General features: G+C 35.2%; 2 protein-coding genes across 3 annotated transcripts; both read left to right on the forward strand.

The window, feature by feature from the left end:
• Nucleotides 1–965: 965 nt before the first annotated feature.
• On the forward strand, nt 966–7,158 carry LOC113100344 (U3 small nucleolar RNA-associated protein 15 homolog). Of its 2 annotated transcripts, none has more exons than XM_026265153.1 (13): nt 966–1,104; nt 1,316–1,449; nt 1,612–1,704; nt 2,430–2,614; nt 2,764–2,942; nt 3,510–3,635; nt 3,842–3,977; nt 4,085–4,166; nt 4,274–4,429; nt 5,246–5,347; nt 5,435–5,568; nt 6,510–6,568; nt 6,721–7,158. In XM_026265153.1, exons 2-13 carry the CDS (start codon nt 1,360–1,362, stop codon nt 6,933–6,935), a joined length of 1,557 nt encoding a protein of 518 aa, XP_026120938.1. In that variant the 5' UTR covers nt 966–1,104; nt 1,316–1,359; the 3' UTR covers nt 6,936–7,158. The 2 variants fall into 2 exon arrangements, with proteins under 2 accessions (XP_026120938.1, XP_026120937.1); XM_026265152.1 differs by having other exon boundaries at nt 1,329–1,449.
• An 802-nt stretch (nt 7,159–7,960) lies between these two features.
• On the forward strand, nt 7,961–11,075 carry LOC113100356 (calumenin-B-like). The gene is made up of 7 exons (XM_026265178.1): nt 7,961–8,007; nt 8,381–8,609; nt 8,690–8,883; nt 9,110–9,276; nt 9,483–9,543; nt 9,658–9,857; nt 9,962–11,075. The coding sequence occupies exons 2-7, from the start codon at nt 8,392–8,394 to the stop codon at nt 10,064–10,066; spliced, it is 945 nt and encodes a 314-aa protein (XP_026120963.1). The 5' UTR covers nt 7,961–8,007; nt 8,381–8,391; the 3' UTR covers nt 10,067–11,075.
• Nucleotides 11,076–20,182: the final 9,107 nt, after the last annotated feature.

Genomic DNA, 20,182 nt, shown 5'->3' on the forward strand with positions numbered 1-20,182 from the left:
CCTATTTGGAAAATGTCATCAATAAAAAAAGTTTAGAAAACTTATTTTACTCATTTTACTCTTTTATTTAGGTCAAAAAATAAACATCCTGTACATTCCTGTTGACACATTTACCTTTGTAAACTCTCGACACTTCCTCTGACAATATTGGGGTTAGAGGTAAAAAAAAAAAAGTATAATTAATTTATATATATATATATATATATATATATATATATATATATATATATATATATATATATATATATATATATAATTTTTCTTTTATTTTTTCAAGAAATTAAGTCCTGTTTTGTAAATGTCATCAATAAGAACATAAGAACGTGAGGAAAACATATTTTTCTCACTTTACTCTTTCATTTGGGTCACAAATATCCTTTGACACATTTACCATTGCAACCTCTCGACACTTCCTCTGACAATATTAGGGTAAAAATGTTATGTTGAAATGAACTCCAACAAGATTTATGTTGGGAGATTTGGTTTACATATTTCCTGAGAAAAAACCTACATGATTTTTGAATAAATACAAAATTTACAAAAAAAAAGAGAGGGGGGGGGGTAAATACATACATACATATATATATATATATATATATATATATATATATATATATAATTTACAAATACATATGTAAATATTTGGGTTGATATTAAAACATTTTAATGTAAGTTATTTGATTTGACAGATGTATGTGTTTATTCCAAGGACTATAATGGAAAAGCATTTTACGCAATTTGTATTTTTCTTAAAATTGCCTGTAAGGTGAAGTTTCCAGGCTAAAAATACTTTCTTGAGGAAATCAAGCCCTGTTTGGAAAAATCAGCAAGAAAGCGAAGAAAACGTATTTAATCAGTTGCTGTAGCGTGTATGTGTACATTTAGCAAACGTTCACAAACAAGCCAGCAAAATAGCTAAGTTACTCTAGTTGTCGGGGATCACGTGTGCAAAGTTTGTTCCAAAACGGAAATATGACGTCACAAAATGGCGGCCTCCATGTGGCTGTAGTATCAACGTGATTTTTGCTCATCTTTTCTAATCTGTACCGTTAACAACAAATAATCAAACAATTATTTTAAAAAATCGGTGGAAACCATAATAAGGTAAGATATACCTTATAATATTTAGATTAAAATATCTTGCTTATTGAAAACAAACCTAACCAGTTCTGATTTATTCAGAGATCTGAAGTCTGTGAACCTGTGCTTTGAGCTTATTAGTGTAACGTGAGGATGTCTTCTATTGGTTCTGTTGTATGCATTATGAGCGCACGAATGCTGGAGTCACCTGTAGTGTTGTTATATTTTATTGAAGTGTTATATTGCAGGTCCTCAGAGGGATCAGTGTTCATATCTGAGATGGCTTCATTTAAACCCACCAAAGTTCAGTTCCTCCCTAAACTCGGAGAGAAAGTAACAGAGGACACGCTGTACTGGAAGAATTACAAGGTTTGAGAAGTGTTGACGCATAATGTCTTTTCAACATCAAAAGATTTTGTATATCATTTATGTGTTCAATGAAAATTGTATATCTTAGGTGTTCTGATTAGTCAACATTTTAACAAGTTTTTCAGTATTTATATGCACTGACAGTCTGCGTATGTCTTTCAGTCTCCCGTGCAAATGAAAGAGTTTGGTGCTGTAACAAAGATTGACTTCTCTCCTCTCACACCTCACAATTATGCCGTCACCGCCTCCACCAGAGTGAGTCCATTTATCATTATTCTCTTTCATATTGACATATGCATGTATTTATTTTTACTTTTATTCAAAGTGGCGTATAAAGCTTTTTTTCTGTATGGTTGTATCCAGGGCTTGACATAAATTTTTTGCTTAGTAGCCAATGTGGCTAATGGTTGTGTGTAAAGCTCCTTTTTTAAATAAAACCATGGATTAAGATAAAGACATAAAAAAGTAGCTTCTTATTGCATAATAAAAGTGGATGTAGAAGATTACTAAAATCGCTTGAACTGATTTGCTGAAATCAAAACAGGTATGATAATAGGTGAGCACCAGCCAATGGGATTGCTGTTTACGCATTAGCTCCGCCCAATACCGGAAAACCCGGCTGTTCTTAAAAGCAGAAGACTTCCATAGGAACGCCGTTATTTTAACAGGAAAATACAACAAAGAATACTGTTTAAATGTAGGGGGGTAGAGGAATTTAATACAGCAATGCAGTAAACATTACTTATATCCAATTAAAACCTTTATTGATAATATATAATCAGAGGTACAAATAAGTCAAATATTTGTATTCACTACAATGCAGATGATTTGATGGGAAAATTTGGTTCTTAAAACCAGCTTTATTTCCATCAAGCAATATTTGTCTTGTTTTTTTTTTTTTTTTGTGAAATATGACATGCACTTGTTTTTGTGAGATTCACTTGCATGCAATATGTTGATATGATCATTTCCTGCATCAGATCCACGTATATGGACTTCACTCTCAAGAGCCCATACGGAGCTTCACACGTTTTCGGGATACAGCGTATGGAGGGAGCTTCAGAGGCGACGGGAAGCTTTTAGTGGCAGGAAGTGAAGAGGGTCTCATCCGTCTGTTTGACATCAGCGGCCGAGTGGCTCTCAGGCAATTCACAGGACACTCCAAGTATGACCTGGCATGAAATAATTGCTAATAAATAATGTATTCAGTAACTTTAAATAATCTCTCAAATCACATCTTTCCCCCTTGTAAAGCAGCTCTGTCAGCAGTTCTGTTGTCTTAAGGGTGTCTTTTCTGCTGTCTCAAATGTGCAGGGCGGTACACGTGACCTCGTTCCTGTCTGATGGGTTTCGTGTGGTGTCGGGGTCTGATGACCTGACGTGCCGCGTGTGGGACGTTCCCAGTGCTGTTGAGATCAGCTCAGTAACTGAACACACAGACTACATCAGAGCTCTCGCCCCCAGCAAACTCAACCCAGATCTGTTTGTCACAGGTAACCACCTTTCATTCTCATCAGCACCTCACATATGTGACCCTGGACCACCAAACCAGTCATAACGGACAATTATTATACAACTATTTGAAAATCTGGAATCTGAAGGTGCAAAATAAATATAAATACTGAGAAAACCGCCTTTGAAGTTGTCCAAATGAATTCTTAACAATGCATATTACTAATCAAAAATGTAGTTTTGATATATTTACAGTAGGAAATTTACAAAATATCTTCATGTAACATGAGCTTTAATTAATATCCTAATGATTTTTGGCATAAAAGAAAAATAGATAATTTCAACCCATACAAAGTTTTTTGGGGGAGGGTATTGCTAAAAATAAATGGCAATATCAGCGACTTAAGACTGGTTTTGTGCTCCAGGGTCACATATGATAATTTTACCTCTATTCACTTAGGTTTCATTTTAAAATGCACCTAAAAATACACCATTTTAAATTGATCATAACCGTGTACATTTAATATGAATAAGTATATAATATTCTAAATGTAAAGGTTATCTTTTGTACAGTAGTTTGTCCTGAATGCCAGTCGTCTCTGTTGCAGGTTCGTATGATCACACAGTGAAAGTGTTTGACATGCGGTCAGGAAGCAGTGTGATGACCATGCAACATGGTCATCCTGTGGAGTGTGTGCTGTTATATCCGTCAGAAGCCCTGCTGGTGTCCACAGGTGAACAACACTCGTTATTTAACCACACAGTGATCAGTAATGCTTAGAACCCTTGCAACCATTTCTTCCCCCAGCTCATACTGCAGATAAATACTGTAGACTTGGTGCATTAATGCAGATGTCATCTAGTGTGCTATGTTATGACCACTTGATTGTATTTGGCTTTTCTAACAAATGGTTGAAATAAATTGGTGTATGTGTTACAGGAGGGCGCTATGTGAAAATCTGGGACCTGTTGAAAGGCGGACAGGAGCTTGTTTCTCTTAAGAATCATCATAAAACCGTTACATGTGCATGTCTGAGTTCTGTAGGAAACAAACTGCTCACAGGATCACTGGACAGGTGTGTCTACATGTGTGAGCCATAGCTATAAAGTCATAAAGTGCTTATTTTTGTGAATTTGTTGTGAGAAAGTTGGATTTATTTGTTTTGGGTGCTTTTCGTTTTAGGCATGTCAAAGTGTATAACTCCTCTTATAAGGTTGTACATAATTTCGACTGTGATGCATCTATCCTCAGTATGGCTGTTGCGGTACGTTTAGTTAATTTACACAAAGAAATCTCTAAATATGAACTTATAATGTATTTTTTTTCATATACACTTTAATTGAAGTTTTGCTCGTTGTGGTTCTGCTCTAGCCTGATGATGAAGTGCTTGCTGTGGGGATGACCAATGGTGTGTTGAGTGTCAGGCACAGGAAACACAAAAAAGACAAAGAGACGTTAACTAGTCGAAGGCGAAGGGGTCCGTCATACCGGGTCTTTGTCAAGGGGAAGAACTTTATGCCCAGACAGGTGATTGGTTTGTTTGGTTTTACTTTTTTCTGGACGAACGACTCAATAGATTTAGATTAATTCCATTTTTTATTTGCTCACATTTCACAAGAACTTTGTGACAAAGCATGATTTTTATTGTTTTTTTGTATGAATTTGTTTATTTTAATTAAATCTCGTTTGCTAACATCTTACAAGAAATATGTGGCCAAACAGGTGATTTTTATTTTGTTTTATTTGACTTTTTTTCCTGAATGAATGAATCAATGATTTTTAATTAAAAAAATTTATTTGCTCATATTTCACAAGAGCTTTGTGCCCAAACGTGTTTTTTTTTATTATTATTTTTTTTATTATTATTTTACTTTTCTGAATGAATGGATCAATGAATTATTTAATTACATTTCTTGTTTGTTAACATTTCACAAGAACTTTCTGACAAAACATGATTTTTATTTTATTTGCATGAATTTGTTTCTTTTAATTCAATCTCTTGTTTGCTAACATTTTACAAGAAATATGTGGCCAAACAGGTGATTTTTATTTTATATTTTTTTTTGCTTTGAATCAATTAATTTGAATTGTTTTAATTCAATTTCTTATTTGCTAACATTTCAGCTAAAATTGGTCTTTGATATAGCTATTCTACAGCTATAATCAAATGTAAACTATATAAATTAAGATATCTTCATAAAATAAGAATTGACTTTTAAGCCATAGCCATGTTAACTGAGTCTTATATTTTCATATGAGACTGTTTGAATGAACTCGTGTGCTTTGTTTTTGCTGCATTGTTTTCTTCAGTTGTGTCTTACAATCTTTGATGTCTTTTTTTAGGATGATTTTTTGGTCAGTAAACCGGTGAAGCAGTATCTACGGAAATATGACAAACAGCTGAAAAGCTTTGAGGTGTCCAAAGCGCTGGACACAGCTCTGCAGGTAAACACACGTGTGTGGATATAATGCAGGTTGATGTATATTGTGACTGTTCAGATGAAGATGTGTGTGTGTGTGCATGTTTGACAGACATGGACACGCACCAGTAAACCAGAGGTGACCGTAGCGGTTATCATAGAGCTCAACCGCAGAGGAACTCTGAAAAATGCTCTCGCAGGACGAAATGAAGAGAGCTTAACCAAGATCCTCAACTTCCTTCTCAAGTGAGTAACTCTCTCTCACATCTTTTCCGACACACACTTATGAGTCTTATGACTTCAGACTCCCATACAAAACACAATGGCTCATAAACAGTTGGAGGGGGAAATTTACGAACGCCTTAGAAAAAATTAAATAATAAAGTAAATATACAGATGTAGTACAGCCTCATCAGAAATCATTTTCCAGGACTTGAAGTAGGAAAAGATTATGCAATTTTCCAAGATTACAAAATTTTCCAATTTGCTTGGATTTCTCAAACTGTTTTTGGGTGAATGGGTTATGTTTCACTTTAAAAACGTTTCAAGATTAAAACAATATATAATTTGCATGAAGGCAAAAAGAGTATTTTTAAATGCATTTCATGTTTTGAGTTTCGTTCTCATTATTCTCACTGATGATGATTACTGTTATAGTATATAATATTATTTTTTATATACCAGTTATTGCTATGTGTATATTTACATTTTAAATAATATCTTTCACATTTCAGTAATGAGAATTTACTGAAAATGTGCTTAATTATCATAAAACTCTACAGTGCAAAAGTCTTAAAATTTAATAGTGTGTGTGTATATATATATATATATATATATATATATATATATATATATATATATATATATATATATATAATGTAGAATTAAAATTGAATAATTTTTATTTTTTTATTAAAATAAATTTAATATGCATTTTATGTTTATATGCATATTATTTAATAATAATCTTTGTGGGATTTACACTTAAAAGACTTTCAGCATTGTTATTGTTCTGTGAAATGCATTTCATTTAATTGTTGTGGAAAAACTGAACTTCTTGGAATGATTAAAGCACTGGGAAATTCTTGAGCAGTGTTGAGTGTTGCGGTTGAGAGTTTGTGTTAGTGACTTGATATGCAATTATTCTGAAAGTAAGGTAAAGGGCATTTTTGTGTGTTGTTTTTCAGGCACATCTTTGACCCACGCTTTTCTCGGCCTCTGCTCATGGTTGGGGATATTGTGCTTGGTGAGTTTCGTATTGTATTATCTGCACGTAAGCAAATGGGAATGAAGAAGTGAACTGCTGCTTGTGAAATAGTATTGTTTTGTTCTGGTTTTCAAAGGTTTTCCACATATTAAACGTGTTGTGTGTGTGTGTGTGTGTGTGTGTGTGTTTAGATCTGTATCGGCAGGTTCTTCACCAGTCACCTGTAGTCGAGCGGCTTCTGCAGCGTCTCATGGAGGTGTTGGGTCGAGAAGAAGAACTTCAGCAAGAGCTTCTACAGGTCTTAGGAATCCTGGACACACTTTTCGCATCCCTCACCCCCAGAAAAGAGGTTGCGTCCCTTGCTGCCCTTCCAGTAGATCAAGGGCCACAGCTACAAGCCGCCTGAGTCTCATTACAAAACACTGGTGACACAACCGAAACATGCTGGACATTAGCGTGGGGAAAAAATGAAAGGGTAAACGGAAGGAAACACACAGAGGCAGCTGTGGGAAAAATGTTGCCCAATGTCACTGAATAATCATTGTGTCAGTGTGTCATCCGTTCCTGCTGATGTTTGCAGAATTTGAAACTGTATTTTGTACATTCTTATCATAAAATCTTCTAATCTATGTGTTTTGGTTTGTTATTTCTTTCTTTAATAATATTATTAATTTAAAAAAAATTCTGATCCCTACTATTGTTGTTATTATTATTATTATTATTATTTTCTGTAAAGTTGCTTTTGTCTGTAAAGTAAAAAGTGCTATACAAATAAAGTTGAAATGAATTATTGTTATTTAATGATGTATTAAGTCTGTGTTAAGTTTTAAAATACATTAAAGGTCAATTTATTATCTTCACATTATAGTCGGTAGTAAAATATTATGTTGAAACAGGGTAAAATAAAAAAAGAATTTTATATGGCTTCGATTTATATTATTCGCTTATATTTAGATATGCAGTAAGATTTTTTTTATTTTACTTTTATTAAACCGCTTTACATAAGTTATATATCAATATATATCATTATCAATAATAAATACAGAAAAAAATATATATAAATTAAACATATATATATATATATGTATATATATAAAGCAAACAATGGCATTCCTCTTTTTAAGTTTTTTTTTTTATTACAATCCTTTGTTTAATACAAGTTTGATTACTTTTATTAAATAAATACTGCAGAAAGATGAGCCTTGATGACGTGCCAGGTCTAAACCAATGACATACTCACGTTTGGATTGAAGTGGACCAATCGCCAAGCGGCTCAGTCTGCACGGGCGTTCGATCTGATTAGCATAGACATAAATATATGTCTATGCTGATTAGTCCGTTAAACTAGGGTTGAGCGTTATCTCCAATCTGATTGGTCAGTTGAGAGGGCCATACAAAGGAAGCGTCTCCCAAACTAATTTGATATCCAGCGTTATTGAGATCAGCCGTGCGGTGTGAAACTCTGCTAAATTCACCAGGTATAATCCCATTTTTGCAATAAAATGTGAAACAGTTCATTCATATATTCCCTGATATGCAGTGTTATGCTTCGCTATATCATTTAATGTTGTTTGAGAATTTGCACGAGGCTTAATGTGGGGAATTAAAATTTTGTTTGCATGTGTAATATGGGAATATTCCCTCAAAAAATGCAATGTATAACACTTTATTACACTAGTACCATGATAGTTTGTGTGTATGATATATATATATATATATATATATATATATATATATATATATATATAATGTATATATATGTATGTATATGTTAAATGCATTCATGCATACAGAAATTAACCTGTGTGTGTGTATACATATTATTGCTGTTTTTTTTTGACTGTGTTAAAGTGTAAGAGAAGATGGACCTGCTGTTGTTGTTGTTGGTCGCTTCCCTCTGCAATCTTCAGTCCTCCAGCAAACCCATGCGGAGGAAGGAACGTGTCCATCACGACACCCTCATCAACAATGAGCATGATGATGAAAAGAACTTCAACCTCAACTACGAGGCTTTTCTTGGACAAGAGGAGGCAAAGACGTTCAACCAGCTCACGCCAGAGGAGAGCAAACAGAGACTGGGGTAAAAACACACCACATTCTGATGAGCGCTTCACTTGAGAAAGTTCCCCAAATCAACCATCTCTCTCTTTCTTTCTACAGTAAGATTGCAGAAAAGATCGACGAGGACCATGACGGCTTTGTGACTCTTGATGAGATGACGCGGTGGATCAAAAACGCTCTGAAGCGATGGATCTATAACGATATGGAACGGCAGTGGCAGGCTATCGATCACAACTCAGACGCTTATGTCTCCTGGGAGGAGTACAAGAACGTTACCTTCGGCTACACCCTTGGTACGTATGATGTGTTTCTTGATTTAATCATGTTTCAGAGGTTAAATCTAATCTAAATGCACATAAATCTAATTTGATCTTTTGGATCATCCATCTACACGAGTATTGAAATCAAATCCATTCATCAATGATGACATGAAAACAACTGATTTAAGTCCGATCAAAAATCACATTTACTGTAAATAGCTGGAAATCCAGACTAACATAATGAGTTTTTTGTGTTTAGATGAAGCGGATCCCAATATCAGTTTTAACTACAGGCAGATGATGACCAGAGATGAGCGTCGTTTCAAGATGGCTGATTATGATGGTGACATGAGGGCCAATAAGGAAGAGTTTACAGCGTTTCTTCACCCAGAGGAGTTTAACTACATGAAGGATATCATACTGCTGGTAAGTCTCCACGATCATAATGCTAAAAAAAACGTCTTCCATATACCTTTGCTGTTATCTTTTGTCATTGTTTGCACACCCTCATGTTGCTCCAGACCCGTATGGCAGACTTTCATCTGTAAAGAGGGCATCGGCAGAATATCAATGTGTCTGGATCAAGATTTTGCAGGATCATGATTGTGGAGGTTTTTGTGTTTGGTTTACAGGAGGCTATGGAGGACATTGATAAAAACGGAGATGGTTTCATCGACATTGATGAATATATTGGTAAATTAAAATGTTTTATTTTTTGTATTTAAGACTGGAATAAACCGAAATCAAGTTTCCTGTTCACGGAGTTAATTTTGTCTCACTGTTGCCCTTGTCTTTGTGTTTTGTCAGGTGATATGTACAGTCAGACTGGAGAGGCCAATGAACCAGAGTGGGTGAAAACCGAAAGAGAACAGTTTAGACAGTTCAGGGATCAAAACAAAGACGGCCGTATGGATAAGGACGAGACCCGTGACTGGATCTTGCCCGCCGGGTACGACCATGCAGAGGTTGAGGCCCAACACCTGCTGTATGAGTCTGACACCGATCAGGTAAAAGCATGGTCATTCACAGAGACTGCTAAAAATGATGATATGATTGATCTGGTTTGTAAAAAATGTTTTATCTTGACTTTCTTCTTTTATTTCCATGATAGGACGGACGCCTCACAAAGCAGGAAATTGTGGATAAGTATGACTTCTTTGTCGGGAGTCAAGCGACAGATTTTGGAGAAGCTCTGGTCCGACATGATGAGTTTTAATTTGGGTAACTTAGCACTTAAATGCAAAACAAACAATTTATTTTATAAGTGCAAGTATACCACATTGTGGAACATTGTTTAAAAAGCATTTACAAGAGCAAAAAAAAAAATATATTTTTTTACTTTCCTTGAACATCTTTTATAGATTAACACTCATCATCGTTGGAATCAGATGTAGTTTTCAGGTCAGCTTGTGAAGCTTGTCAAAGTGTTGTGTAGAGGTTTGTCTAAAAGCCTATAATGCACTAAAATGAGCCCCTTTAATTCAGCAGAATGGCATGTGTGTAACCCGACACAGTATAAAGCAAGAACCACTCTCTTTTGTTTTTACACTGCACATTATATTAACTTTTTTTTTTTGTTATACACTTAAAAAAAAAATGACCTTGTATTATTTAGAAAAATAGTTTACATGTAATGCTTTGCAACATGTATATATTTATCTCCATTTAGCTAGAGGATGTATGATATTGAACATGATTTTGAATTATTTTTTTTTATTTTCTTAATTTGGCTCAAAATATGCCCAATGAGAAGTTCTGGATTGGACATTTCAGTGTTTCAAGGCTTGTGTGTGTTTTTTTTTTTTTTTTATATGATCAGTTTTATTTTTCTTTGATTTGCAAAGGAACATAGACACAACGACAGATAAAATATGAGCACAAAATTGATCATTTAACTGATTGGGTTCTCATTTATGACTTCTATGGCCATTGTACATCACTCGCGGTGACCTGTCATGGAGGGCTTTATGAAAAGGAAGTGCTCTCACTAATGGACTGAACCAACAAATTAAAGCTGTTCTTTCTTCAAGTGCCTTTTTTCCATCTCCCTCAACTGCTTTGGAGTTATCATGCAAGACTTTTGGTTTTCTTACCTTTTTTTTTTTTCCTCTCTGCAATTTGTACATGACTGAAAATGACCTTCTCTCCTAACACTATTATATAATTTGTGTTTATACATGAATGTGAACTGTTCAACATGCTGTGGTCCGGTATTGTAAATACTGTCTTATAGCTGAGATTGTTTTCTCAATAAAACTGATTTAAATGAATCTCATTTTGTTGTTTCACTAGAGGTGATCTAGTCATTTTTACTTCATTTCAAATTGGCTTTTTTTTTTTTTTTTTTGCCCAAACTATTATATTTTTGAGTCATATTGCACCTGTTTTTCCATTACTTTGATCTTAAATATTAACATAATTGAGTCACATAAGCAGCAATTAAACCACAAGCAGTCTTCTTGCTTTTCATTATTAGATTTTATTTGAGAACGTGTTGCCATGCAAAATGCAAAATCAATTGAAAGAAAATACGTGATGATGTACATTATATATTTAATGTAGTAATGGCGCAGGTTGTCTGAAACCATCGATGCAGGACAACATGCATAGCAATCATTAAACTTTGGGTTAGCTTGTATTACTTCCCCCATCAGTTTTTTGTCTCACAGATGCCAAATCTGTTCTTTTCCCATTTCACAAAGGCTCATTTGGTGCTCAAGCTCAATAAAAACACTATGTTTCATGTGTGTCTGTGTTGTAGAAACCTTTCTGTCTGTTGTGAGGATCAAGAAGACGGTTCAGATGTTGACTACTTGTATCTAGATTAGATACAGACTCCTCTTCTGAGCTACTGTCATCTAAATTTGTTGTAATGTCCTCGTTAACGTGTTTGAGCTTTCGGCGTTGTTTGATTCTTCTGCCAGATGTTCTTAAGATCCATTGTATTGACCCGAGTCGAGTGTTAATGTGCATAGATGTGTTTGTAAGTTACTGACATCATGAATGTTTTGTACATCAATTTCAGCTACTGAAATCTGATGATTTAAATTAAGATCATGCAGTTTTCTGGTTTGAAACCTTCAGAATAGTTGCCAGACAGTTTATTGGCCTCCGAAACCAAGGCTTTAGGGTTAATGATATGACTCTCCTTGAAGAATGGAGAATTCTGCTTGTGTAGTGTCCTCGGTCGTCTTCTGTAATCTGACTCTAATGGTTTCCTCAGCAACAGACGTGGCTTTGTTGCAATCATGCATCATTCATGAAGATAAACTCCGTGAACAGGTGAGACACTTTCTCTTTTCATGTTTGAATTATATAAGGACTATCTGTTATGTTTGAATTTGAAATTATGATGTATGAGAAGAACTCATGTCATTATGTTTGCTGTGTGTAGTGTAGATACAGTATGTACATTTTTATTACAATAATTTCATTTCAAGGCATTTTGGACAATGAAATCAAGCTTACACAAAGTGCCTTGTCTTTTGTAGGATGGAAGAGTGTTTGCACTTGGTGTGTGAGTCGATGGGTGTACATGAGGAGGATGAGGTCGGCGTGGACGTGATCTGTTCCCTCTATAAGAGCGTCTTCCTCATCAGCGCCAGCCTGGATGACACAAAGAGAGCCATTTCACAGGTGAACAAGACCTTCTGCTGTCTCAGACGCTCATGAATGAGAAGAAAGAGACAGAAAAGAAAAGCAAAAAGAAAATGTTTTGTGTGATGTGTTCAGGTCAGAGGTCAGAGTGGAGGCTTGTCATGTCCAGCCAGAAGAGTTCTGCATGTTCTCCTCATGATGGAGAAACAACGTGACTACAGAGAAGAGGTATTCTTTTTTTTTTATTTATCTATATTTCCATATAATATTCTGCTTCATTCTATATTTTTTTCCCTTATTTATACTAAATCTAAATTAAGATAATACATTATATTGCAATATAAACATGTTTTATATTATATCTATAAGATTTTTCCTTTGAACTAATCTTACAATGACTTGAGAACTTGATCCTGAAAATAAATGCTCTGGACAATTTTAATTTTCCTTCTTACTGTGGACTTTTGTCTTGTCAGATATTTATCTTTGTTTTGGGTCTTTTGGGTGCTGGAATTTGAAATTGTGGAGTTATATTGTTGTAAATGAAAAGATGTGAACAGCTTATAATTTCTACAGCTGTACTGGGATCTCCAGATGTTGAAGGCTGGTAGAATCAGTCATAAACAAATCACACAATCCTCAACAATCAACTTCAGCTCCAGACAGCAGGTAGAAAACCAACTCATATTTTTCTATTCTATTCTATTCTATTCTATTCTATTCTATTCTATTCTATTCTATTACATGAGCACACATAACTCTGTAAATAATATAGTACAATATAATGATGATTCCATATCTAATATATGAATTTATATTGATTGTTGATTATATATTGTTTTAAATTTTATTTTTTAATTTTATGGTTTATGGTTAATTTGCTTTTCACTCTGTTTCAGCTCATTCACCCATTTGTTAATCACTTTAGAGAAAGGTGTCTGCCAAATACAGTATATTTGGACCTCTTTTGTGATTATTATTATTTTGTATTTTTTTTTAGAAGCAGGATCCAGATCAGTTTAGTATCTTGTATCTTCAGAATAGAGCCGGGAGACTTTGCACCAGGTTATTTACACACACACACACGCACGCACACACACACACACACACACACACACACACACACACACACACACACACACACACACACACTTTCATTCAGCTGCTCACAATCACATTGAATGAATTGACTCTACATTCATCCTGCTTTCTGTTAGACTCGTTCTTGACGGCGTGTGGAGTGTCCTACCATCTCTTTCTCAGAGGATCGCCGGTGTCATGCGACCGGGCACCATCTTTACCAGCACTACCGACATCCTCCAGCTCCTGTATTACAAATATGAGCTCATCAGAGAGCGAGTGTACAGAGAGATGTTACAGGACGAATATGGTAAAAAATATTCCTAAATGGAGTTCATAAATGCCCCCTTTCACAGTACAGTTTAACAATATCTTTTTGTACATTATTGCAGGTGTTGTTTGGTGGAACTCGATGTCAGCGTGGGATCAGACTGAATGTGTGTGTGAATTAGGAGTGTGTGTAGAGCTGGCCTTCAGACACAGAGACTGGCTTCAGGTGTGTGGACTTCCCGGGGCCCTCCGTTGCTACAGGTATTCGTGCATTTATAAGTGCAGTAGCTACAGTTTGAGTCTGCCTTTACATTTTTTATGTTTTAACCCAAATATAATTATAAATCTACACTGTAAGAAAAACCCTCAACTTGAAGCCTATATGTATAACGAATTATAAAGATATACTTTATGTATGTTATGATGCATTACTGTATATCTTACACATATATAATTTTTATTTTATTTTTTTTAAATAACGTGTTGTGTAAATGTGTACTACATTAGACTAAGCGAGACTTGTCACAGCTCTTACATATTATTGCTCTTTTGTTAGTTTTAATTGCTTTTATTGTCCTCATTTGTTAGTTGTTTGGATAAAAGTATATGCTAAATGACTTAATATGAATAAATAATTGCAATCAAAGTAAAATGCATTGTGGTATTTAGAGATCCTTTGATAAATCTGAACTTGATTGTTTGTTGTGTTTCAATGCATTATATTTTCTAAAGTTGTAACAATGAATAGATACGTTTTATAATGTATTTTAACAGTGGTTACAGTTATTCATGAGATCATACAATGCATTATAAGTTGCATTATGAGGGCATTACTAGTAACACTTGAATAAAGTTTTAATTATTAATATGCTAAGTGCATTCTTTTAACATGAACTAACCATGAAAAATACTACTAAATAATTTATTAAGCTTAATGTTAATTTCAGCATATACTAAAACATTAAGAAAATGCCAAATGATGTAGGACTATCTGTTAATATTATTAAATAGATTTGCACTAATATGAACTAACAATTAATTAATGATTACATGCTATTAAATGATTAAATACTATAATTAATGTATTGCTCATGGTTAGATAATGCATTAAGCAATGATACAATTATATTTAACTAATGGAACCTTATTGTAAAGTGTTATCAAAAGGCTCCGTTTTATAAAGGCTTGAAGTAAAATGATGAGCTCTTTTTGATGAATATGGCAGGAGCTGTGGTTCTGTGGTCTTGCGAGGCTGTCCTGAGAGGGTTAAATCTAGAGATCAGGCTTGGTCATCTACACCGAGGGAACAGGCCTGGTCCGCTGTCATCTTCCTGTCGGAGCTGGAGTCACATTATCAAGATGAGAAGGACTCGATCGGCGCGCTCATGAACAGGTCATTCCCATAAACGCATGTGATTGGCTTAAAGCATCAGTAGGTTTCATATATCTCAGATAAAGTTGATTTAGGCCAGACACATGATAGAAAACACACCATAGATGAAGACAGTTTATAATTTTGCATCTTTGCATTCTAAGACGCAACTCGTTTACGGATTGTGGCCTTCAAAAGTACGTCTTCCCTTCAGCACATAATAAATAAGCATGCAAAACTAGAACTTTGACAGTTATATACTGACATAGTTAAGCCAGACTTTTTAATTTCAATATGAATCTGTAATATTAAACAAATTATGCTAATGGTTGCAGATGTTGTGTGTTGTGACTTATTGCTCCTGTAGATTGGGAAAGGAAGCTCTGCATGTTATATATCTCAGTTTGTGTGTTGCTGTGCGGAGAGCCGAGAGAGAGAATCAGTCCTACACGGCGCTGCTGGTCTCCAGACAGCACTGGGACAGATGGTGAGTGTGTTAAATATGGGAAGTGGACACATCATCAGTTTTTCAAATATTACATGCTGACACATCCACCTATTTTCACTCGGAAGTCTGCAAGCTTGAATCAAACCCATCTTTGTTTTCTCTAGGCCTTATATGAGAGGTTCAGACAGTCAGGATCTCACCAGGATCTGGATTCAGGAAAATGTGGATCCCACTGCTAAGAAACAGCAGGGCTGGAAAACAGGAAATTGCACACGACAGGTACTGTGCGCACAGATACGTGACATTTGCCGCCTTCAAGTCTGCCAAATTCCTATTCATGAGTTCAGAAGTATAAAGTATGTTGTGTTATAAGAGATTTGGGTTGGGGAAAACAATTAACATGTTTGGTGCTCGCCAAGGCATAAGAGACTTTTTATTTGATCACAAATATAGTAATATTGTGAAATATTATTACAATTTAAAATAATTGTTTTCTATATATTTTAAAATGTAATTTATTCCTGCATCATTACTGCAGTCATCAGTGTCACATGATCCTTCAGAAATCATTCAGTATGCTGATTTGCTGCTTAGGAAGCATTTATTATTAATTCAACAGTTCAATATTTTTGTGGATACTACAATACATTTTTCTTCAGGAATATATGATGAAAAGAAAGTTCAAAAGAACAGCATTCATTTGACATATAAATAGTTTGTAACATTATAAATCTTTTTATTGTCGCTCTTGATCAATTGAATGCATCCTTGCTGAATAAAATATTTAATGTTTATATGAAAAAAAAAGTACTGACCCTAAATACCGTATTGTATCCTTTTTATGCTCCAACAAAGAATAATAGGACATTTTGGAAAAAAACATGGAAAATGTATTTGGTCTCAAAACCAGCTTCATGAACGTTAAACTAAATGCATAGATTCATATGCGAATATGAAATCATTCCAACTTGACTTAAAGGCTGAAATATTTACCTCATATGCTTGTGTTAAATTCAGTTTTATAATAAATTTTTCTTTTTTTTCCCATCAGGCTGTGCTGCAGTTTTTGGTTCTGTGTCAGGAGCAGGAAAGGAAACGATTGGTGGAGATCGTGCACAGGCTTTCCCTGAGTGACCTCGAGGGAAACATTCAGAAAACCAGTTAAAAACATCAACTTCACATAAAAAATAACACAAACTCCACTCCAAAAGTGATATCTTGTTCCAAATTAATATGAAGTGGGTTTCATTTTTGGGTGAAGTAGCCAAAATGACCAGTAACTTAATATTAGAAGCACATCAGCTGTAAGATAGGCCTCTGGTTTTCTCTAAAGTGTGTATACGTGTCTTTCATTCAGATGTGGTTCATGGAAACGCGGTGGAAGAGAGCTGTGTGTGGAGCCTGCAGCAGATTAAAGTCTCTCTACAGGAAGCACATGGTTCTTATACTAGACCATTCGCCCCAGGGGGTTCTGGGAGAGATGTCTCATGGGGCGAATGTGCCACTCATTTGCTGACCCAGCTGACGCAAGCACATGATGATGAGGCCTGGACCGTTTTAAACTCTCTGCCAGATTTGGTGAATCTCAGTATATACTGTTCTGTGCAGTAATCAGTATGCAAGAATTCCATTTTGAACAGAACCATAGTATATTCTGCAGTCATTCTAAAAGACTAAGTGTGCAATTGTCAAATTTAGAGAGAATAAGCTAAAATAGAAAACGCAACTATAATAATAAAGTCAAATAATATGAAAAGCAAAGTAGTAAGGAAATCAAACATTTTGAATGTGTCATGACAGTGTGCAGAGCAGATGAGGTTTATTGTGTCAGTAATGTCTCTTTCACTTCTCAGGACCCTGAGGGTCTTTGGACTTTGCTTCGCAAATATGAGAGCGAACTTCACAGACCCAGTTTCCACAACCTTCATGAAGTTTTGCAGTCACGTGGACCAGCGCACGCCAGCAGAGGCACCGGCGCGGTGAACGCTCACACTGTAAGGACAAATCACGAGATCCGTCGTGTTTCATGATGGTTTTTAGAAAATCATTTATGCACTAGATCTTCAGCGAGGCTTCTCTTTTGCTGTTAACAGATGCCTACAATCTACTGTATGCAGAGATATGAAGAAACTACACTCTTAAAAATAAAGGTTTCAAAGCAAACCATTTTTGGTTCCCCAAAGAACCCTTCAATGAACAGTTCTGAAAAAGAAAAAGAAAATTTAGTGCGAAGAGCATTTGAATGTTCTAAAGAGCTAAAGAATCTATAAGGAAACGTTTGTGCAATAGAACGGTTCCATGGATGTTAAAGGTTCTTCATGGAATCATCAGTGCCAATAAAGAACCTTTATTTTTTAAAATTGTATGGAATGATCTGCAGAACCTATAGTGTAACACAAAGAACTTTTATAATATCCCCAAAACCTTTTAAGAACCCTATCTAGTGAAAAATGGCTCTTGATATACAGAAAGTAAAAAAAAAAACATTTGCTTATAGAGAGTATCCATAATCATTTGAGAGGAATACAAGGTGAGCATCTGTTTCCTGTGTCTCTGTCAGGAGAGAGAGAGGACTGAACAGGAACAGGAAGAGCCGTCAGATGGTGAAGAAGAACTCTGCACTGGTGAATGACATTCATATGCCAGACTGTTAATTTAATGAGGCATTAAACAATGATATGAGAAAGTTTTAACATTAATTATATACACAATTCTATGCAATTCTGCATTTATTGATCAAAAATACAGTGAAAACAGTAATGAAGTGAAATATTATTACAGTTGAAAATAACTATTCTATTTTAAATATATATATTAAAATGTAATTTGTTCCTGTGACAACAAAGCTGAATTTTCAGCATCATTACTCCCAGTCTTCAGTGTCACATGATCCTTCAGAAATTATTTTAATATGCTGATTTCCTGCTGAAAGTTTTCATGCATATTTTAAGATGAATGCATTTATTAACATTTTTGTGTTTGAAGGCTGTGGCATGGCTTTAGATCCAGAAGATACTCCATATTTAGAGATCCTGTGTGTCAGAGACCCAAGAGATGAAGAGAGCATGATGGAGACGAGGGACAGAGACGGAGAGAGAAGAGAGGGAGACATGAAGAGCAGAGGAGACTCTCAGGAGATCTCAGTGGAAAAACAAAACTCTCTGATCACACTGGCCTGGAGCAAACCAGCCCACGCAGAGAATTACATTCAGGTTCATACACACAAACATATGCACCTTTCTGTCTTAAATCAGCTCCAGTTTTTCATTCATACATAAAAAGGCTTAATTCTGTAGGAAGAGACATCGGTTCAGAAAGGAGAGGCCGTCTCTATTGTAATGCAGGAGGATTTAGCTGATAACACAACTGTGAACACCTGTGACATTTACACACAGCGGGAGAACATAAGCTCTGTCTCACTGCAGCCAAATGAACAATATGAAGAAATGCATTCAGACCACACGGATAATGTGAAAGGAAAGACACAGTCCCAAGAAGACCATTCATGCTTCATCACAGTAAGACAACCGCATCAAATTATCCAGCTCTAGCTTCCCTTTTGACAACATAATAAAGTGTCTCAGTGCTCTCTGCTATTTGCATACAATTTGTAATATGTAATATGTGAGCTTAAGAAATGTTTGATAAAAGGTTCTCAACCTTGTAAACTTCTGTAATATATAATATGAAATACTTGAAGTTCCTCTGAGATAATAATGCACTCAACTTTCAAAATGAATGAATTCCACATTATTAATTTGTGAGATATTTATATTAGTATTTCTTTTTATAAGATACTATTATCTTATTTTATTTGCATGCTTATTAAAATCTCAAACTCCCTAAAGTTTCCACTAAGAGTTCTATAATAGTTATAATAATTATTAAAAAAAAAAAAATACCATGAATGACAACAGATCAGTGGTTCTCAACCTTTTTTGTTGTGAATTCCTGTGATATAAAATAGGTACTTGAAGTGCCCCTGAGATGCTAATAAAGCACTAAACTTCCCAAAGATAGCAATTTCATTGTAGGTTTGTAAAAATATCATATTAGAATTTTCTTTTAAAATATCTTTTTTTTTTTTTTTTTTTTTTACAACATCACAAGCCCCCTGAAGTTCCCCCTAAGGGGTTCTGTAAGTTATATGAGTAATTAATAATTGTCAGTTCTATAGCCCCCTGCCCAAACCCAAAATTTAAAGCTGGAACTTAATGAATGAGTGAATGAATAAATGAATGAAAAATCCTTTCACAATACTTATACAACAAATGTGCTTGTTTTCTCCAGGCTGGGCAGCAACAGGAGGACAAAAGAGATGGAGAGTTCACATTCAGTGACACCTTACAGCTCGACCAAACTCCACCCACTGATCCAAGCCTGCTGCAAAACAATGACACAACAGATACTAACACAGGGAGAGCAGACACACAAGCCTCACAAACATGTGAGACACACGAGATCGAGGCATCGCTTCAGGAGCTGAGGAATGAGGAGATCTGTGAGAGAGCAGGTGAGGGGGAGGAAATGATGCGCTGCCTAGTGGACATCCAGTGGAGAGCAGA

The sequence above is a fragment of the Carassius auratus genome, unplaced genomic scaffold (genome assembly GCF_003368295.1).
Source record: "Carassius auratus strain Wakin unplaced genomic scaffold, ASM336829v1 scaf_tig00217248, whole genome shotgun sequence".
Taxonomy (NCBI): Eukaryota; Metazoa; Chordata; class Actinopteri; order Cypriniformes; family Cyprinidae; genus Carassius; species Carassius auratus.